This window comes from Mytilus edulis, chromosome 4 (genome assembly GCF_963676685.1).
Source record: "Mytilus edulis chromosome 4, xbMytEdul2.2, whole genome shotgun sequence".
Taxonomy (NCBI): Eukaryota; Metazoa; Mollusca; class Bivalvia; order Mytilida; family Mytilidae; genus Mytilus; species Mytilus edulis.
Genome location: NC_092347.1, coordinates 56,114,829 through 56,138,386, shown reverse-complemented (window position 1 = coordinate 56,138,386; position 23,558 = coordinate 56,114,829). Strand labels below are relative to the sequence as shown.

The following is a 23,558-nucleotide window of genomic DNA, read 5'->3' as shown; positions in this document are numbered from 1 at the left end:
ACTCTCCATCCAAGTCCCAATTAGTAAAAGTAAACCATTATAGGTCAAAGTACGGTCTTTAACAAGGAGCCTTAGCTCACACCTATCAGCAAGCTAAAAAGAACCCCAAAATGACTAGTGTAAAACCATTCAAAAGTCACATTCAGTCTTAAAGAATAGACCATTTAAAGTTTAGTTGCTGCAGACATGCAATGAGATGATTCTTATTTGGTCAGTTCTTTTCAATAAATGGCTATCAATAGTAACTGAAAATGTTTACTTTGGTAAACTTGATAAATGGGGTTGCTGTCTAATTGATGTTTGACCCATATGTATCTTTATATATATGTAAATATTTTATGTCTTATAATAACATTCAAAGAGAATTCAAAAATACATTGTACTAGATGCTATTATGTAAATGAAAGTGTGAATAATAGCCAGTCCTTGAAGAAATACAAACTTATAATTAAATGTTTGTATATTTAAACACTGTAAAAAAGGTTATTGTATGATGTACAAGGTCTCAAACTAAGGATGTTTGATGTCATTCTGAAGAGAGATATTTAACTTTATGAATGGATGTTTGAAACCCATAAATTCATATTTGAAAAGTTTTTGTATCAATAATGGTGTTGCTTTAATAAGATTTTACATATTAAAACTGCATGCAATTTTCTCATAGATAATTGGTGTGATCAATAAATGACTACTTATAGTGTTTTTCATAGTTACAAAGTTTATAACATTAGTTATTTGCTTCTTATTGTTTGGGGTTGAACATTCAAGTAAATTGTTTTGTCAGAGTTATGTCCCTTCCTTTTGTGAAGAAACAGATTATCCTTCGTTTTCAGTGTAATTTTAAAAGCAATGTAGTTATATACTAGAGTGTGTTTCCATAAGATCCATTCTACTTGAAAAAGGGTACCTTCTGTTCATTTTGCTTCAATTTCATACCCTGTAACTTGTAAAGAAAGCATTCTTAAATCTGTCAACCATGAAACAGGAACTATTGAGTAGGCCAATATGAAGAATACTTGTTAGTTTTTTTTTTAATCAATACACTTATTAAGCCTCAAAACACCTTCCCAAATGTTTTATTTTGCACTTTTGATGGTGATTTATGCAGAAATTGCAGGTTTCCCCATATACCAGAGTTAAAAACAAGTCAAAAACAATGTTGTCTTCCTAAAATTCAACTTCCTTATCCTATTTTCTTATGGAGGAAACCCCTAAAAATACCTACTTTTCTTATTTAGATGTCAGAAACCATAGGGAGAAAAAACTTGACTTATAACATTCTTGACAATGTATTTCAAATAATTTTCTTCATAGTTTTACCTTGTGAAAATTGAAATGAAACTGTTCATATTGTTTGAAAAACTTCAATTTAAATATAGAATAACACCTATAAAACAAATATATTTTTAAATATTGACCCTAGAAGAGTAAGAATGCATTGAATTGTAATGTTAGGTCTGTAGAAAGAATGTATTCTTATTTCATGACCTGCAAACATAGACATTTTCAATGAAATGCAAATATAATATTAAAAAATCTCCAAAAGTGGTGCGATTAGCTATTCCCTTGCTGGTACAATATTGATCATATTTTATTCTCATATACCTTTTTATTTATTCTCAGGAAGAAGAAAGAAGGATAGCGTTAGTGATGGCAAGGAAAGATGATGAAAAGAAAAAGGATATAAACAAAACACAGGTTTTAAAGGTAACAGTGTTAAAGAATTTTTTCCAATTTCTTCTGTAACTTTTCTGTTCTTAAAAATCCTTGGCATTCAAATATTAAGCTTCGAGTATTCCTGATCAAGGTAAATGGAAAAAAAATATGGTATGCATAAAATTTTGAGATGTTGTTTTCATGTTTTTACAGTCATTGTCAAATTACTATGTACCTACGATGAGTGTGTTTAAGGTAGACCGGATGTACATTGAAGCCTATATTAAACATTTTTGTTAGTTCATAAAAGCATCCATAGTCTTTGATTTTGGTTATGTTCTTGAAAGCTAGTTGAAATCATGCACATTAGTTTATCAAAATTATTTTTTTTTGAAAGAAATTTATTACATTTTTACCTGTTATGTCTGTTTCTTTCGTTCACTCATCGTTGTCAATATAATGGAATTTTATGTGACTGTCATTCAAGTGAGAGGTTTAGCTAGCTATAAAACATGGTTTAAATCACCATGTTCTGCATAAGGAGATGTCTGTGTCAAGTCAGGAATATGACAGTTGTTATCCATTAGTTTGATATTTTTTAGATTTTGATTTTGCCTTTTGACTTTCCATTTTGATTTTTTCTCAGAGTTAGGTATTTTTGTTATTTTTTTTTTATGCCATAAAAAAATTCCAAAATTTACATTAATATAGGAGGATGTGGTGTGAGTGCCAACGTTATCTTGATATATTGTGGGTCACAGTGGTTGTAGTATAAGTGCTTCTGTTCATACTTTTGACAAAGTTATGGCCCTTGAACTATTTGTACAGGTGATTGTAGCTCATGGTCCATTGCTGTATGAAAAACATTTTCACAAACAGTGAGCATAAACAAGTTCAAAACATTCAGATGTCAAAATTTTTAATCTAGGTTCAGGGGAGATTATCCAAACTTTAAAAATATTTTTTTCCCTTTTGAATGAATTTACTGAAGAAAAAAAAATCAAAGAAAGCATTTTTTTTAAATTTCAAATTCACGTATCAAGTTTAGCAATTCAGATACTCTATCAGAATATTGTGGAGTAAAATGAGAGAAATTGCATACTTCAAACATTCTGAGATGTCCCCTCTGAAGTAAGATTATCTTTCCTTTCCATGGTCACACATTCAAATGATTTATGAAAAACAGACATAAATCCATTAGAAACAGTCTGCTACATGAAACATTTTTGTTAGACAAAATTAAATAACAATTGCTTCAACTGTAACTGTTATAAATCCTCATATAAAAGTCTTTGTTATTGACTAATTCTGTGATACATGTCTGGGTCTACAGTGAATGGATTTTATTGGGATCAATTGATAATTAATCTACTATTTGTTATAATGGGCGAATAACAAATTGTTTCCTGTCAGAATGGAAACATGGTCCTGATTTTTAATTATCTGTGTATTGAATATGGAGTCTTTATTTGAAATTAAGTTGAAGGATGGGTTAAATAAAAGAAGTCAAAATGACTAAGACTCATCTTAGATCTGGTCAGTTAAAGAAAATACTGCATGGATTAGAAAACCTTAATAATGTTCATTATTGTTGACACTCATAATACATAAGACTGGAATTTGTATAAAACCAGAAAATTAGATGGAAGGTGTTTTTAGTAAAATATCAAGTTCTTTTTATCCACCACCTAGTAGCATTATGTTTTTTTGGTCTGTGTGTCCATTCCTGTTTTTGTCCGTCTGTCCCACTTTAGGTTACAGTTTATGTTCAAGTCAGGGTGAATTTTTTGTTACCAAGATTTTTGCTGAAGTTGAAGTCCAATCAAATTGAAAATTAGTACACATGTTTCCTATGATATGATCTTTCTAATTTTAATGTCAATTTTAGAGTTTTCACAGTCCACTGAACAAAGAAAATGATTGTGTGTGTTAGCCATCCTTGTACAATATGGACACATTCTTGCTCATCATCTTTTAAATAGGTTTTGGAGTTTCAAATGTTTTGGTCTGAGCATTACTGAATATATATCTACCTCTTTTGAACTATCATAATTTGTCATAAAAATTTAGACAACAAGAATAAATACATAAAGATTGTTAAATACATGTAACAAACTTTTATTTGTTTGCATATATATTGTATACAAGACAAACCTATAAAAATTTAAGTTCTCTGAGAATATTTACATAGATTATAGAAACTATTGCAAATGATATCATAACATTTAATGAGCTGGCATTTAGTAAAAGATTAGAATACTTTTATCCATGTCCCGTTTTATATTAGTATCAAACGTTTTATTATATTATTTCTGTATGAATTACTCCTGATTCAGAATAAAAGGTCCAATGAACCATAATTTAGTTTCATGCAGAGTGAATTTTTTCTCTAATTACAATAAGTATGATTAATAACAAAAGGAAACTGTTTGAATAATTTATACTGTAAAATATCAGCTAGCTGTAACAGTAAACGAAAAAATGTGCTCTGACGTTTCATATCTACTGTTGACATGAAATAAACATCGTAATGATGAGCGCTATAAACAAAACAATAAAGATATTGAATTGTGTTTAATGTGAGTGGAATATATTATGTTTTAAACCGTGTTCAAATTATCCTTTATCAGAAATGGGATAGTGAAAGTTTAGACTTAGATTTTAAGTTGCATTTTGTCTTTAATTGGAAATTTGTTTCACACGTTGTTTATTGGAGAGATATGACAAAATCTTATGAATTTTCTGCAATGAAAATGTCGTCGGAAGTCCTAGTACTAAATAGAATTGCAGTAAGTTGTGTAAATTTAGACTTTTTAGTTTTTGATACCTATTGAATTACAACTTGAATGTGTAACTTGAGTCATTGTAGTGTTAATTCAATTGTTTTAAAGTACTTAAAAAGAAATGTAATATTTCATTTTGTATAAGTTTTCATTTTGAATAAATAAACAGATAATACACAAGTGCTATTTAGAATGTGATTTAAATATTGACTTAGTTGGTATGATGATAAGCAATGGTCATTTTTTTTGGCTGTATAAACTAAAGGTAAGCTAAATTGGAATTTTAGCTACTTACTTTTTCTCTATAAGTCATTAAACAAATTTATGGGTATTCACACTTAGAATACACTACTTTCAGTTTATTTCATTGAAAAACTGTTACATTCAGTGGGTGGTGGTGAACTTGTAATCCAACGTCTAGATGTTACATGCTTGGTTGATATACATACACTCTGCACTTTTATTCATATAAAAGAAGAAATTTTGTTGATGTTAGTCTACAAATTTGCCACACAAATTAGAACAATGGTAAAGCTGTCTAGAGTTCTACTTGAAATCCTATAGATAATTGTGACTGTTAAGGTTCATGTATGTTCATAAGTATAAATGAAATATAAAAGGTTCTGTCAATGTAAATTTTGGTAAGTGAAATTGATTGATATACTGCCAGTAACTTTCAGAAGAAATTTTTCTGGTGAAATCAACACAGGTAATATAAACCGATTAGTCTAATTGATTTAATTTGGCTAAAGCTGTTTGAAATTATGAAAAAAAGAAATGAAAAAACTAGCCAAAAGAGAATTTCTAAAAAAAAAAGTGTTGTCTGAATCAACAAGTCAGACTGAGATGGACAGAAGTTTCGTCAATTATATGTCATTTTGCTGAAGTCAATAACCTATAAACATTCAGGTTGTGAGTTTGAACTCAACAGGTGGCAGGTGTGCTCAACTCTAATCTTAATTGACTAGGATTTCTATGGCGGTTCTTTCTGGGGATTTTGGTTTTTGCTACCAGTAGAATCTGGCTGCTGTGAACTAGCAAATAGTGCAGAAAGGTCAATCTTTAACTTGCAGTGAGTCAATACACCATCTAATATATAAAATGTATATCCAATCAAAATTTGAATTAGAGTTTCCTTAACACTTTTAATGGAAAATATTGCATTTACCTGGCTAATATGTTATACTCCACATCTTTTATAGGACCCAGATGAGCTTATATAAGGGTTAGTTGTTGTCGTTAGAATAATATGTATAGATGACTAAATAAATATTAAATTGAATTAATTTGCATTTTCAGAATCTAAAGGACTATGGGTAATCTCATTGTTGTACACCAAAATGAAAATAACATATTTGGTTGTATTTCCACATTTTAAACCAATCACAACAATTTGGTGTACGCTGTTGAAAATGTTACCAAGAATGCTTTAGTTTCTGAAACAGCGAAATCCAAAGTGGCTGTTACTTCTCTTTTACTCAAAAGTTTTACTCTTTTTATTCTAGGAAAAGAAGAGATTAGCAATCAACAATGCCAGACGACAGTGGGAGGTTATGCAGGGTAATATGATTAACAAATCTGGTAAATTGTCACGGACACCAGACTTGTATGCAAATCATGTTGGCAGCATACCTAATGCAGAACTTGTTTCACCAGATGGCGCTGATGAAAACATGGAGGTGGAGTCTATAAATAGGTGGGTACATGGAACAAAATCCCACTCTTGCTGTATTTTATTTGATAATATTTGCACCACACATATCTTTTTATATCTTTTTATGTTGATTGATTATTTGCGGGGTGCTTATTTTTGCTGATTTGATGGGTTAAGGTTTACCACAAATTTTAGTGTTCAATATCTGACCTTTCCTTTAAGCTTTTTTTTTTTTAACTCAATCCATGAAAATAAAGGCATCCACAATAATTTAAAGTAGTGAAATGCAAATGAATTGATGATTTATCCTTGATTATTGAATATTTACTGCTAAGAAATCATAAGGTGTTTTTTTTTAAAGTAAATTATTTTTAGTTTACTTTTCTATTTCTCTACGAATTATTGATATATTTTCATTTATTATCTATCATTTGAACAGTACTGATTATAGAAAAACCTGAATTTGCATGAAACATTTGCCACTGGACATTAACCAACACCAATCTTACTTGTTCAAATTCTAGACAAGTACTGAATACATTTAAGAGAGCCTATCAACAGCAAATTTCATATGTAACACAAAAATATCATAATTTAACTAAACACAATAACTGATACAGTTTCTGTCTGGGTCAGGCACACAAGTTTTGAGTTTTCTAACTGAAGGTCAGTATTCTCTCCGAGCTTTCTGGCTTCATCCACCATTAAAAACTGGGTGCCCTGATATAAACAAGTATGCTGGAAGTGTCGTTAAACAACAGCAACCAATCTAACAATCAAAGCCACTAAAATTGGCTCTTTACCTTGACTGCAATTCATCGTTTTTGTTTTATCCAGTTTGATACCGCAACACCTTGTATAGAACAAACAAACAAACAAGTTATTGTTAATTTCATTACTAAGGCAGTTCTTGTACTTCTCTTATCATGATAACCCTACTCATAAAATCTCTATAAATATAATTGACATAAAATCCTTTGTTTATACAAACTCTTAAATCTACATTAATCTTCAAACAAGACCATTCGATATAATGAAACTAAGCAAAATTTAATATGTAAAGAATATGTTTAAACTGAACAATATTTTAACATGGTATTATATGTTTGTCCACTGTAAAGAGATCAAGGTTGAAATGTTTAAAGATTTATAATTTGTGTCATGAAGTTCATTTGGGTTATGTTGACAAACTCGATGATCACTTTAAACCAAGAGTTCTCAAAGATGGTTAATATTTTGTGTTTTGTTCCCAAAATATTTATTAATTTGCCAGCCTTAATGTTGATTCTGTTTACAAAGTTCACTGGTTGTCATAACATTTTGAAGACATTGCATGTCGTCAACATTGGTTCAGATCTTTGCTACAATTAATAGTTGTTACTACTTATAAAAACAAAACAATCTAAAAAAAAAAAAGGTTAACAGTGTCCCTTCGTTACAATTTCCCATCATAAAAAGTGGTTCCCCATTTTTGATATGCATTTAAAAGGGTACACATTTCCAAAATTGTTTAATTTCTATTTAAAACACTGCCAAATTATTCAAAACTAAATGTAGCAGTTAAGCTCACATCTTTTATTTTATATTAATCAGAATTAGAATTCTTGAAATGACCTTTTCAAGCTTTTAATTGATCTGTTTTCTTTTAGAACAATAATGCATGGACCTGCACATTTTTGCAAAAAGGTTGCCTTGGTAACCTCTGTATATGCTGTAGACAATGTTTTCCCTACCCCCTGTGTTGACTCAGCAAGGTACAGGGGATTGGTTATAGTTAGCTTATGTTATATTACATAAAAAGGTTTTATTTATTTCAAATATTTTTTTTATATCTCAATTCAATGTGTTGTACTTTTTCATGTGCAAGTTTTACTAAACATGGTGCTTGTATTAATTACATATAGTCAGGATATACTAGCAACAATCTAAGCTTTACTTATATTTGCACAAAATCTTTTATTAGAAAACAGATAGACTAGAGTATTCAATGTTACTTCTTTTAGTAATCTATTTTTCATTGGTCAGGTGTAAACATTGGGTGCAATGTGAGAGTTTCACAGAAATGTACAAGAAGTAGGTCACGGTGATTGCATGTCTGATTAGTTTGTTTGTGTTTAGCCTTCTCCCTTTTTGGTATGCAGTTGCAGCTGCTATCATACACAAGTCTAGTCAAACCTCTCCCTGTTAGTTTGTAGTGCAGAAATATTGTACTGAATATATATGACTACTAAATTTAATAAATATTTTTTTGTTTTTTTTTACTTTACAACAAAAATTTAGTATTAAGGCATAGGTTTTAAATAGAAAATTATCCACAAGTATTAAGAGTTTTACAAGCAAACTATAAAGACAACATTTGAGCTAACACCACAGTTGATGTGGAGAAATGCTTTTCCAAATAATATTTGGTGTAATCTACTGGTACTTTTATGTATTGATTTGATGGCAGAACTGCTTGTAACATTTAATGTACATAAAAATAGGTCATTGCTACCTATGTTATAGAAAAATATTTATTGAAATGATTTAAATTATTTTGATTTTGAAGTTCTGATTACATCTTTTTAAATCACAATTAAAGAATTTGTGAAATTTCTGCTTCTAGACAAGCTTACAGCTATTCCTAGTCCCTTGTTGAATTTGTTTGATGCAGTTTGAAATTAATTCTACTGGATTAGGTATTATTTTAAATGGGTCAAAGTGATCCAATTATTTAATCCTGTCTGACTTGATACAAAGGTTTAAATATCTAAATAAGACAGTCTTAATATGAAACTAGTTTGCCTTGTATACCTACATGTCTGCTTGTAAAAGACTGTTACCGGTTATTATATTATGGGCAGGGCTGTCACATTTGTACAAAGATCTACACGCCTGTTTAACAGTTAAAAATTGGGAAAACATGTATAATGAAGAGTTGGGTAATAACTTTGACATACATGTACAAAAACAAAGTGATATTAAGTTTCTCTGAACTGTAGCATTTTCTTTGACTTTATAGCTGTTATGAAGATTTTTATATTGAAACCTTACTATTTACTGTAGCAAAAAATAGATATTCTTTATTTTATCCTAAATGATACAAACGTTTTTCAAATCTGTAAAGTCAACCCAATAAATGTTTTTGGCTAATGAGTCAGTTCCATTGATATATCTTCAATATAACATACTTATGGGATGAAGAAAGTGACTGATCAGCATGTATAATGTGTAATAATGTAGCCAAAACATTTATTTGCTTGTGCTGCTTCTTCATTAAAGGTTTGATATAGAATTGATATTAGCTGTTACATAGGTTCTAGGGCTTCAATGTAACACATTAAAAACATATGTATTTGTTTAATAATTTTTTTTTATTTAATATTTCTACAATCGTACATATTTGTGGTTATAAAATTTTGAATTACCATCATCTTTGTGGTTGAAAATGTTATTGTTTATATAGACAGTTGTTTTACATTGCTGTGACCTTTTATTTTGTTGATCAGGCTCCCAAAAATTTTGCAAACAGAATGATCTTACGCTTTCAAAAAGGATTGTATTGAACATTTGGGTTTTCGAACATACTTTGTAAATCATTACTTTCCAAAAGATTTTATTTATTTTTTTGGGTTTTTTTGGATGAGACTTTTTGTTTATGTTTTTTCTTTTTGATTGGTCAAACTATAGCATATTCAGTAAATAACTGTTTCTGGCATATAACTTTGTCCATACTCAGTTTAAGTTTACACTTATGCAGAAGTTAAAAGCTGCATCTAGTATAGCGCTTTTTATAATCGGTCTACAAAAAAAAAGAAGACCTTATTATGTTTCTAGTCTGTTCATCAGATCAGCTATCGTTCTTTCTTAGTCATTTGTCCTGTATCAGTTTGAAGTTGAAACTTTTATACTTTAAAGAATTTGCTAAATGAGGGGGTCACCAAATGAGGATATGTCCTAGATGTTATGGTTAAATGAGCAGGTGATAGTACTACTACTAGCAGGACATGGATTAAATGGAATCATTTTATTGTTATTAGATGTAATAGAATTATATTCAGATTGCATGATATTATAGTATCATAATTGGAAAAAAAAGTGATTTCTCAAACTCTTTCGAAAGTCCATAATATATAGTTTGAAACCAATTAAAATTAATATCTGTTCAAGGCTGACTTAAAGACATGCACAATACATGAATCACCTAGTATAAAATTGATATTTATAATCATTGTAACTAAAGTTTTATTTAAGTGTATCATGAAATTGAAAAAGGAAAGAAGAAATGTCATAAATTTACTACATTTATGTGTGATACTAGAAAAAAAAATTTGGAAAATATTTCAGATATAAAATGAAAAAAGTATATTGAGATGAGGATAAATAAATTATTAAAAAAATATATAGAACTACAATGAATTGTAAAAGTATCTGCTTGGATTTTTTTTGTATTCTATGATTACATTGTAGAAGAATACCAGGTCCTTTAATGTCAATTTTTGGTGAACTTGAAAGGTAATTATAATTTTGTTTTTGGATTTTTAGATGAATAGATTTTTTTTTACAAATTGGACATGGTGTACATTGTACAAATTAGAATATTTCAAATATACACATCATCATGTAGAGCATTTTGTAATTTTTGGGAAAGAAGTATTATGAATGTATGTGTATGTAGTTTTCATTTAGAAATATCTTTTTGTATAATTAAAAAATGTAGTAATAAACATTTTCCCTATTTTATTTTCCCATATCCTCTTTACTCCATTATTTTTTGCCATATTTTTTTTTATAGATGTAAACATTTTTTTTTTATAATATAAGCATTGTTGTATATATTATCATTTGATTTTCTCCACTGCTCAGTTGTTTGCTTGTTCAGTGTTTAGTGGAAAATCCAGAGAAATACAAAGAGGTGGAAAGCTTTCTTTTTTTATACATATGAATTAAGTCAGCTTTTTTTATTTTGGGGTGTTGAGGTATTGTGCTTCCAAAAGTTTGCTCTGAAGCTTGCCTGTCAGATAAAGATTTTTTTTCTGAAACATGCGTCATCAGTATTAAAGTCATTATCTTATTGGTTAATTGCAACTGTAAGTTATTGCAAATTGTGACATTTTACTGCTACTAGAGTTGCAGCAGCATTAAGCAAAATTTCCAAAGATGGTTTTGGTTGTTTTATATGTTGTTTCTTGTTTTTGTGCTCCAAAGAAGGGTATGTGTTTGAGCTTTTGATTTTGCCATTTGACTTTGAGGGACTTTCCTATTTTAATTTTTCTTGGAGTTTGTATTTTTGTAATTTTACTTTCTACTATTGGTTTCTATGGTACGAGTTGAGATATTGATATTTACAGAAGTCAGAATATTGCTGTGTTAAACCTATCTTACTGTATAGCAGGAATATATTTTCAACTGGAATTTATTTGATAAATTCTAGTCTACAAAGTTGCGACATACTTTCAGTTGTCTTGGTTATACAATATATATAGCACTTTCTGTCCAAAAAATTCACCATATTTTGTTCTTTCACTAAATTATATACACAGTAGATTTCATCAATCAACTTTTACAAAATTATATTTACAGGAGATGTACTGTCATTTTACTGTTACAAAATTATATAAAATGTTTTTAAAGTTGAAACCATGCATGACAAAAATGTAATCTGGAGCCCAACATACAGTCATCGACTATAGTTGTTTGTCTTTACAATATCAAGTTCTAAATTGTACATAGTCTACAAAAGTAGTGACGAATTACACAGAACCACTCTAGGATAGGTCATTGAAAGAATAATATACTGTATGAAATTAAAAGATGTGGTATGATTGAGACAACTATCCATTAGAGATCAAACAATGTTAACGTAAGCAATAATCATCACATTATATTGAACAGCAGATCTATTTCCACCACATTATATGTTTTTTTTTTATACAAAATGATATTGTAGAATTGTATAATATAGGAAAATTAATTTGTAATTTTAAAATTTACATTTTATTTTAATATAATTTTCTAGAAAGTCCCGACTGAGACAATCTCAGTCCGATGAAGACCTGAGGTAAAATTTGTTAGCATGTTCTAAAAACGACTAACAAATGATACAGTATATATTACATTGGAAATGTTAATATTAGAAAAAATAACCACATAGTTCAAATATACTTTATCAAAACCAATACCACTGCATGCTCTAGTTTACCCTCTGTCTGTTTGTCCCTGCTTTGAACCTTTCTGCATGATATAGCTTATGAGCAGTTTTGATTAGTCCCCTTTTCCCTCCATTATATTTTACAGCATTACAACAGTGGTCCATATTTAATTGTTATTGTGTGCTCAGATTAAAGGTGTTTTATAGAGTCTTAGATCACTTTTAACTTGTGACAGTATTTTTTTTATGAAAGTATCATAGAAAAATGAATATTTAAAGAAGAATCCATGCATGTGTTAACTGATTTTCTTGGAATGGGTTATTTGAATTTAAATTTTATCATTTTGTTTTTATAAAAAGAGTATTGATGAGGCGGAGCAGATTGATATTATTCATGTTATTGATCCATACATTTTCCAGAGTGTCATCTTTCGAAATTATGGGTTCAAAATTTAATAAATTTTATGGTAATATTGTGATAGAATTGACTTTTTCTCAAAATTTGGTAAACTTACTTAAAGTTTTGGGTAATTATTCTATTGTTTTACTGATCAACTGATTATTTGCCCAATTACATCAGCTGTAAATTTGTTATCTATCACCTCTAAAAAATAATGTCATTTTGTTTTTTGCTCAATATTTTACAAAGAAATTATTTTGCTGATGTACCTCCTTGCAACTAAATATGCCAAGATAATTTCAAACTGAATATATGTTTCAGCTGAGTGCCTCAGATCTCAAACCAAACCACATTTGTTATGGAAGTTATAGCATGTTATTGAATATATAAATAATCTTAATAAAAAATATATAGAACTAATAGATCAGATGTTATTAATGAAATATTTTTCAAATACGTCAGCCCTTATTATTTGGAACCTGTAGATTATTAAAGGTTCATTAGGATTTTATTCTTTTAGATTTTATTTTTTTGTGATTTAATGGAAACTGGTGTACACACTTTTCACTTTTAGTAGAGTTTTGGTTAGACAACTGTAGTTTAGTATAAAATTGTCAATTTAAAACCAACTTAAACAGAAAAAAATAAACCAAAAGCTCCTGCACCCTGTTTGGGAAAATCCATAAAATGTTACTTGATTAATCTTTACAACGCCTTAATACTTGTACATTTCAGACATTTGTTTTCATGTATTTTTATGCAATTTTTTCATTCAGTTCATGATAAAAAATGTATTTTGAAGAGAAAATAACCACAGTGAAAGGGAAATAACTCCAGTAACACTGCCATTTTAAATTTATCATACAGATGTACCAACAAATAGTTTAAGTTGCCATTTAAAATATAGTTTTGCCAGTAAAAATATATAAACAGAATAGTTTTACTTACCAATCATACAGTTTACATATTTTAATACTTATATATATCCAAATTAATTGTCAATTTCAGTGAAAAACAAAGTAGTAGAGGAAACAGTAGACCAAGCAGCTCACACAGTAGTAACAATTTTGATTTACCTGATATCCCTAAAGAGCGACCAAGGACTAGTAGTAATACACGCAAAGTCGAAGGGACTAAAAACCTTAAAGAAACTATTATATTTGGGTACGTTAATGAACCTCATTTACTCATTTTTATGCCCCACCTACGATAGTAGAGGGGCATTATGTTTTCTGGTCTGTGCCTCCGTTAGTTTGTCCGTCTGTGCGTCCGTCTGTGCGTCCGTTCGCTTCAGGTTAAAGTTTTTGGTCAAGGTAGTTTTTGAAGAAGTTGAAGTCCAATCAACTTGAAACTTAGTACACATGTTCCCCATGATATGATCTTTCTAATTTTAATGCCAAATTATAGTTTTGACCCCAATTTCATGGTCCACTGAACATAGAAAATGATAGTGCAAAGTTCAGGTTAAAGTTTTTGGTCAAGGTAGTTTTTGATAAAGTTAAAGTTACATCAACTTGAAACTTAGTACACATGTTCCCTATGATATGATCTTTGTAATTATAATTCCAAATTATAAGTTTGACCCCAATTTCACAGTCCACTGAACATAGAAAATGATAGTTTGAGTGGGGCATCCGTGTACTATGGACACATTCTTGTATATATATAAAATTGAGAATGGAAATGGGGAATATGTCAAAGAGACAACAACTCAACCATAGAGCAGACAACAGCTGAAGGCCACCAATTGGTCTTCAATGCATTGAGAAACTCCCACACCCGGAAAAGGCCTTCAGCTGGCTCCTAAACAGATATTTTACTAGTTCAGTGATAATATACGTATATGTAAAGATGTATAGTTGTAACAAGTAGTGATATATAAAAATTAAATGATGAAAAAATGTCAAATTGTAAAGATTAAGTCTTAATTTTCAATATCTTATACATGTTTATTTTGTAAGGCTATGAAGATGATAGTTTTCTATCATCTGAAGATGTCTTATACTGTGAAAGTACTTTTATTCGTGGGGTACCAATTTTCGTGGTTTTCGTGGATGACTTTATCCACGAATTTAAGTGTCCAACGAAATAAAACAACCATTGTCAATATCAAGACATGGGATGATCCCCATGTAGGTTCAACTACTGATATGATCTACAGAATATATTGAATAACTCCAAATCTGAGAATACTCTAGCAGTCACAGAACTACAACTGCATGCAGGATTATACCCATTTAATCTTTAATAACCTAAACTGCACAACTTATGATCTTTTAATTTTCATAAAAAATATTTTTTATCGATGAAAGCCAGATTTCTGGTATTAACATGATTAATATGCTAGTATGTAAAGTGTTCATTTTATATCCTTATAGTTCTCGTACATATGGGAAATAATAGTTTCATGCTGGGCTGGATTTTGATAAGAATTATTTGACAATTCAAGATACGTTTATAGAATTTGTTTATGTTACTGATATCTTTAGGTGACATGTTTATGGCCTAATTAACACCTTTGATGGTCTCTTGGGTTAATTAGTGTTGTCACTATGATTTACACCGGTCAATGTTTACTTTGCAAGTTTCTTCAATCCAGACTATTAGTATTTGCAACCTTCGTTCCTAAAGGCTTTAATTTGTCAAGTATTTTTTTTTTAGAAAACTTATAAAATCCACGAATTTAAAAACCCACGAACTTGTAAATATTGCTCAAACCACGAAAATTGATACCCACGAATTAAAGTACTTTCACAGTATTTCTTTTTTAATTTGTGAGAGAGAAGAAAACAGTTTAATTACCTCAATTTACATCTTTTATTTTGTAGTCAAGGAGACAATAGAACAGCAACTGATCTCAGTAACTTGGCTGACCTTGAAGGTGACACTTTGACCTTGTATGGTACCCAATCTCTAGAAGCTTTAGACAGGAATTGGGGAATGCAGGCAGCAGGGGCAGTAACTCATATTATATTCAAATTCATAGACTTTGAAGATATTGCTAAACAGCTGTATAAAGTGAGAACAAAGTTTCCTGGTGTTCAGGTTAGTATCCAGGGGCAGTAACTATGTCATATGTATGTTCCCCCACTACAATGAACAGCACATTTTAATCAAACTCCCACTCTTAAAAAAGGGGCTATTTTATATATAGCCTCTCAGCTATTGTTAAATTGACATGCTCTTACCTCCCCTACATGTTCATTGGTTTCCATTTTATTTTTCACTATCATTTATTGTTCTACTGTACTACATATTAACCACTAAAAAATAAATCATTTATCTTTTTTTTAATCAAATTGGCAGCATATGCATTTGCATAGTAGATACAAATCATTGAATGATATTCCCCCCAAAATTTTTTATATGTAAAATGTGATGTCATTATTATACATTCAGGTATGATACATAAAATATATGAGTAACACAGGCTCATTGGGGCCTCTGTTTTGAATAGTCTCAAGTAGTTCAAAGATTTAAATTCAAATTTGAAATCTCTAGTTTGACATAAAATATATTTTGTTAATCCAAAAACAAACAGTTTACCTATGTAACAAATTTAATGCATAGAGTATCAAAACTTAGAACAAATATTTAAAAGTTTGGACTAAATGGTAGTTTCTTGTATTGAAGTGAAGGATTTGACAATTTTAAGCCATAAAGAATTTAAGTATATAGATTTTACTGTACAATTGAAATGAAACACATGTACAGTAAAATGAAGTTTGGGAATTTCGTGACCTTTCTCAGGACTGATTGAGTATTATATCAACAAGACTGTCCAATATTGATTGACATAGATAATCTTTTGTGAAAGGATTTTTAACATCGATTGTAAGTTTCTTAGTTTGAAAAATATTATTGTGGATTACATAAGTGTTTGCATTTTTCTATATTAATCCATAAATTTATTAAGAACTTTTCCATTGATTATTCAAATTTGATAGAAATAAGTTTGTACTGTTACTAATAAGAAAATATTTGAGTATTTTTATTGATTTAAATAGATTTAATAGTCCAAGATTAAATGATGTGTCCACCTTAGATGCCTATTCTTCTATGATTTAGATTATGGTTTATGGAATTTCTTGATTTGTGAAATATAATTCAGGTGAATACTTTTCTATGTGCTGGATTTAAGTGTACCTGGTAAGACAACTTTTTTTTTTAAATCAAGTTGAATTTTTCTGTTAATTTTAATCTCTTTTTTTTAAAAATTGAAATTAATTGTCATTATGACAGTCCTCATGCCTTTTTAACCGATACAGAATTTTTATCAAATTATATTAAGGAACAATATCCATCTTCAGTAGTCACTGATTTTGAGTAAATTTTAAAAGTAAACTAATAAGATAATAGCAATACCCTTTTAATGCACAGTTGTTAACTATTTTAAATCTTTACATGATTATAATGAGAAGTGTGTATTTCAAGGTTATGTTTCTTCATTTAAATTCATAAGTTTCAAAACTTTGTAAATTTATTTTTTATAATTTGAATAGGAAGATAATTATATAAACATTTATTTAACTTCAAAAACCTTCAATTACTGAAATTGTAGACGTTCAGCACAAGCATTCTTTCTTAAATACGTACAACAATTTAGAAAAAAAATCACAGCAGTGATTTTATGTCCACAAAGTTCTTTGAATATATACTTATGCTTCATTATAGGTATAACAAGTGTATATATATTTAAAAATATGTTTTTGACGGGTTTAAATAAATAAGTTAATGTTCGGCCTTAGTAAATAATTCCATGTAAATGAGATATTATAGGTCGTATGGAAGACATCACAGTTAATCTGTAAAATTAATCTGGAGATAATACCGCGGATAAAAGATTTAAAATCGGTGTATTGATAGGGAGTTCTCATACATACAGTGAAGTATATATTTACTGAATAAAATACTTACTAAATTGTGCTCTGGATTGTATATTCATTGGGATGTCGAAACACAGAATTCTGCTTTTTCAAAATGGATAATAATTTTCAAGAATAATTCTATAATTAATCTAGTGGCTATTTGAATATCAATGTTATTTTAAATGTGTGACTGATATAGAAGGGGAATGTAAGTATTATAAACTACAATTGATTATCTATTAACAATTATGGTAAATTGGTTGAAAACAGACCAATCAATGCAGTTGAAGTTTCGGATAACTTGATTCAAAGTAATTATCTCATATGGGTCTTTTTAATTTCAAGTAGGATCCTCCTGGAAAAAAGTAATTATCTCATTTGAAAATAGTAATTATCTTATGTGGATCTTTGCAATTCCAAATAAAATTCTCCATGCAAATCTAGACTGTGAGTATCACTGTGCATTATCATAGTTCTTCATTGGCCTTCCTTAATATCACATATGCCAATTGAGAGTAGCCCAAAATAGAGACAACCATTCACTTATTAGCAAAGACCAGGGGTTGAAGTCATAAAACTTTGCTCAGTGCTTGGAGCACAAAAATCATACTTGAAACATGAAATCCAACATTTTGATTGGTTGATTTTGGAGTATGGTTAAAAAAAACTGCCTCGAAAGTTTTATGACCGCAAGGCCAGGATGTGAACCACTTGAGTCACAGTACTGCTTTCAATGATAAACAAAAACTGTACTGTTGTCTGTATTGTACCAAAGGCTCCTGGTTTTGAACAAGCACAAAAAGAATGTAGGGGAGTAAAACATGTTTTTGAGCCTTCAAACTACTCTCCCCAAACCTTGGATGGTGGTTCAACAATAGAATGTAGTGTAAAAATTGAATGAAAAGGGGCTTGACTCATCAGATTGATACTACTAGATAAATAAAAAATACAACAAAAATCAAAATTTCATGTTCATGGAGAGTAATTGAAGTACAGTGTACCAGTATGTAATTGACTGCCAGATTTTGACATCATACCAGGTCACCAATTACAGTTTTGAATTTCCTATTCCTAATACAGATCAACTTGTATTTAATCATTATTTTTGTCAACTATTGTGTTGTCTAACCTCTTTTAACAATAGTTTCTTTTATTTTTTAGACGTTAACATTCAGTGCTACAAATATTCGAAGTTATCAGCAGATAAATGCATTATCTAGTGTGAGGAGATTCGATAATTTAATAGTAGAAAATGAGGGAAATCCTATCACCAAATTCACATTGTGGAGGTCTTATGTTGTCTTCAGACTTGCTCACTTTGCCTTGAAGAAAATCAATGATATGGAGGTAAGTTATCTCCCTTTCACTTCAAATTTTGATAAAATCTTATAAAATGTGTAAAGTTAAACTTATAAAATTTATAAGACAAGTTAAAGACAAATTCAATTTAGTGTTTATAATTAAGTATGACTTCTTTTTAGATTTGTTTTTGGACGTCAGAGCCAAAATTCAATAGAAAACAGGAATTATGGACCTACACATGAGTATAGCACTCTTTTGTCTATAAATCATAATAGATCTTTTGTAAATCATATTTAATGGCATATTCAAATAAGATCTGAATACACTCTTATTCATTGGTGTTAACGTTGTCATTTGTCATTTATCCCCATGACATGCTCTGCAAGGGATATGGTAATGGTTATCTGTCAAAAACACTTCAATACTTTTTGAAAGATAGCTTTCATACTTGGTAGGATTATTTGGGATATTTTCTTAAACCTGCAATATAATCAATTTGATTTGATGCTGTTTATACCCCACGGAACACAGTTGTGGAGGTTACAATGTTTTTGACCTGTTCGTCTGTCCATCAGTTCTGTTCTTGTCATCGCAACTCCACTGAAACCACACAACAGAATTACATGAAACTTTGTAGATAATAAGGACATACTATGTAGATGTGCTTATTAACAGGAAATAATGATTCAACTGTTTATATTGGTGTTAAGCTCCTTTAAGCCTAGAATTTTGGCATTTGCTACTGCAATAGTTTGCCATCACAACTCCTCTAAAAATTCAATACAGAATTTCATGAAACTTTGTAGTTAATGTGGACATAAAATGTGGATGGCATATCTACAAGAAATTTGAATCAGTCTAAATTTTTAGAATTTATGAGTCTTTAAACTGAGGAATTTGGTTAGAATTTGTTTTCTCAGGAGCAATGTGGGTAGTTCAGCATGCTCACAAGAGTTCTTTAATTATTGGAGCTATTGGACTTTTACCTTTCTTTAAGTATTGTTACCATGACACAGTGTGTGCAACTTCTCTGAGTTCATATTACAGAAAGCTTTCATTCTTGAAAAGATTATTTACTATCATGTGTACATATCTATATTTTACTACCTTTTTGATTTTGATTATACAGGTAACAGCAGGAGATATAGTAAATGCTGAGAAGTTGTATGGTCCTGTTTCACATATAACAACATCACAACTTCCTCAGTCTAGACTTCTGTCATTAGTAGGAGAGGCAAGGTATGTAATAGTAACATTACAGGTGCTAGAGATATCAACTTCACAGAGATACTGTATATTCATCAAGATATCTGCCTATTGTAGGCTCTGATTGTAAATTAACCAGTCTGTTTTTGTCTTTATAAGAAGAGGGGAGGTTGGGTAAAACATTTATGAAGACTCCATGACTTAAATCCTTACAGCATATTTTTACCTGGTAAACACGCTAGCTTTTAAACCTAACCTCCCATTATTTATCATTACAGTAAGTAACTATTAGCAAACATAGGAATTTAAGGTCCTTTTTGTAACGAATTACCATTAGGGGATATAGAGAGACTCTTTGTAACCAGTGTAAGTGTAATGGCATAGACACTGATATTATAAATTGTCAGAAAAATAAGTTTGAGTTATCTTCCTTTATACTGAGACGGACATTCACAAAAGTTATGACACATATCATCATATTCTTTTAGAGTTATCTCCCTTTATACTGACACAGACATTCACAAAAGTTATGGCACATATCATCATATTCTTTTAAAAATTCCAGCAGAATAACAAATAGAAGTATCTAATATTTTTAGGACAAACACTTTTAAAAGAAATTTTTGGTTCTTTAAGTTCTCCATTATTTTATGTGCTGATCTGAAGCATTTCTTTCATACTGTACCTTCTTTTACTGACTTAACAATGTAAAACAGATTAGACCTTTTGAACATTGAACATTTGCATTAAGATTTCTTCTCATATTTATCACAAAATACTTAATGATCTCTTAATATTTTTGTTTAACTCTTTGATTTTGACCTCTGCATTGCAATTAAATAAATGTTTAACAACTCCTGATCTATTGACTTGTTGAAATACAGAGGGGTGGTTGTTTTAAAAAGGTTTAAATCCTGGTAGACTGTTTTGTTTGTACAGTATCTGTTCACAGTATTATAATTAGCAATCTAAAAAAAAAAGTATATAAATGGTGTTAAATTTTAGTACTATATAATAATATTACCGGTATATATATTTTCTAATATTTAATCTAGATTGATAATTAGTACCATTTGATATTTGTTTTACTGAAGTGAGGCCAATTATACATTTTTATTCATGGAAAATACTGCATGCTTACAAGTTTAATGATTTCAGTGAAATTCTTTTGAACAATTTGTATTACCAGTGACTCAGTATTTTTCCAAATTATAATTTGGAAGTCTGTTTTGCTTCTCTTTTAAGGGCATATCCAACAGTTTATTTTTGACGGTGAGAATTTTTTCCCGAAAAGATATTTCATTCTTCAATAGACAGAGAATAGAATTTTGCCAAAAAAAATATTTGTTGTCGATTTCGTTTTTGCTAAAAATACTGCTGAAAATTGAACATTTTTGCAATTTTGAAGAAACAAACGTTTTTTATTTAAAAAAATTAAATATGATTTTTTAATCAACATATACTTATATAATGGGGCTCAAATTGAAGCAAAATAGTTCAAGATGGTTAGAAAAATCTAACTTTACCATGTAAAGAATTAATTCTTACTCAAATAAAGCCAACAACGTTATGGTTACCCCCAAAAACGGCAAGAAATGAACATTTGAAATGCACATTTTTGATTTTTCAAAATATTTCTAACGGTGTCGATTTGACCAAAGTAAGATATATTATTCTTTGAAAAATATCGAACGTCATAACGTTTTGAAAAATATTTGTCACCATACTCGTTTTTGAGAAAAATCGAGTTATATAATATTGTTTACTCAATCCCTTCCGTAAGCCTCACAAATTGCGCCAAAAATTAAGACGTTTCGGGACGTAACGTTATATTTCCCCGCTAATTTTTCAAAGGCAGTGCGACGGTGTTGCAGACAAATGTATTTTTACACTGTGAGTTTGTTGGATAGTTGTCTCGATAGCACTCATATCGCATCTTCTTATTTATAATGGACCAGTATCTGTACGAGATAATAATTCAGTTAGCTTTACTATTGTGTTCGTCAAAATTGTGAAACCCGGGTGTGAAACATGCAAACCATTAACCCGAATAATTCAGTCGTTATATTCCGCTGATCTCCGATTACTACCTCGCAAGTAGGAGAGGTCGATTACGGGGAGGAACTGAATTATTCGGGTTAGCAAACCATGGAATTACAAACTATTAAAATAGTCCCCGGCTCTGGTATACGGTATTTCATCCCTCTTTTAAAACAAACGAATTACACGTTAGAAATCCGTTTCTGTGTGTTGGTCTAAAGTACAAAGCAGGGTTAATTTTCATATTATATTTACATTTGATGTTTTTGATCTGATTATTCATTTAATATGCCACTTGACGTCCGTCGTCCATAATCATTATTTATTTTACCGTTACTTTACAAAGAAGTGGTTTTCTTACACTGATTTATATTACACTGTCTATATAATTTTACATAACGAAATCAATAAAGAGCACGAGACATTTTGCAACCAAACACTTGTCTTAAATCTCACCGACTCCGTATTATATATTCATGTTGCAGTTTGTTTTTTTCTTTCTTTACAGGCTTCTAGCTATAACAAAAATCTGTATGTTGACTCTTAGTGTTTTGAATCATATGTGTCGTTGGGTTGCTGTCGTATTAATGTATACCTTTAAAATCTTTTTCATAAAAAAAGTATTGATTGGGTATAGAAATATTCACATTCTGGACTGCTCCAGTCCGACAGTTACGTGTATATATTTGCTAAAATTGGGTGCGGCCGTTTAGCTGCTCGGATGTATAAATTTGCAGCCTTGTTTAGTCGAAATAAAAATTTCGTTATATCAGATGCATAGAGTAAGGAGAGTTTCGCGCTATCTATACGTTAAAATACCATCTAAATAAATGGTTGAAGGGATATACGAACTTCGAATAAAATCTATAAACAACAACAAAGGTCACATTAATCTTCAAATAAGTTGCATCTGTTGCGCCTTTTGCAGTTGTAGATGAACAATAATAATTTGATTAACATAACAGATCAGTAAGACATTAACTTGAGAATAAACGAAACAGCCGAAAAATGTTGAATGTTATTATACATTGTGGCCATTTTTTTCGTGTGTTTTTGCTTTTATGACATATTTAAAATATATAAGTATATGAAATTGACACAGTAATTTTTCCACCTAAACGAGCCGTGGTTTTACGCTTCAATATATGAGTTATTGCATATATACACAATGAAGATGGTTTTCTGTTCTACTGCCCTCTACATAGTTTGGCTGCATACAAAGTAACCATTGATGTAGACTACTATATTATTATTGATTATTCAAACAAATGAATTCAAAGAGAAAGATGCGGAAAGAAATTCTAAAATTTTCGTTTAGAAATAAGATATAAAATAAAAATAAAATACCAAAACTGGAATACTGTTTGAGACAATTATCAGTTGAGAACTAATGATTATGCATCACTATATGAAACTGATGAATTGATTGCTCCCGTTCTCCAGTGGCAAATATATCACGCATATCTACGACGAGGTGAGAGTGGATCTGAAGTAAATGATTGATACATTATCAAGATAT

The 23,558-nt window shown here is 29.9% G+C and overlaps 1 protein-coding gene across 31 annotated transcripts in view; it reads left to right on the top strand.

Annotated features, from left to right (window-relative positions):
• The window catches only part of LOC139519999 (leucine-rich repeat-containing protein 49-like), an 85,013-nt gene that overhangs the window by 49,049 nt on the left and 12,406 nt on the right, over positions 1-23,558 (top strand). For 8 of the 31 annotated variants that reach the window (XM_071312337.1, XM_071312345.1, XM_071312341.1 and 5 more), the window contains 9 exons: positions 1,624-1,707; positions 5,945-6,135; positions 7,743-7,847; positions 10,543-10,587; positions 12,092-12,133; positions 13,632-13,787; positions 15,452-15,668; positions 18,653-18,838; positions 19,923-20,032. In XM_071312337.1, the coding sequence (XP_071168438.1) occupies positions 1,624-1,707; positions 5,945-6,135; positions 7,743-7,847; positions 10,543-10,587; positions 12,092-12,133; positions 13,632-13,787; positions 15,452-15,668; positions 18,653-18,838; positions 19,923-20,032 (1,136 nt within the window). Of the gene's footprint in view, positions 1-1,623; positions 1,708-5,944; positions 6,136-7,742; positions 7,848-8,118; positions 8,167-10,542; positions 10,588-12,091; positions 12,134-13,631; positions 13,788-15,451; positions 15,669-18,652; positions 18,839-19,922; positions 20,033-23,558 lie in introns of all 31 variants that reach the window. The other 23 variants (XM_071312363.1, XM_071312359.1, XM_071312356.1 and 20 more) reach the window with 7 other exon arrangements.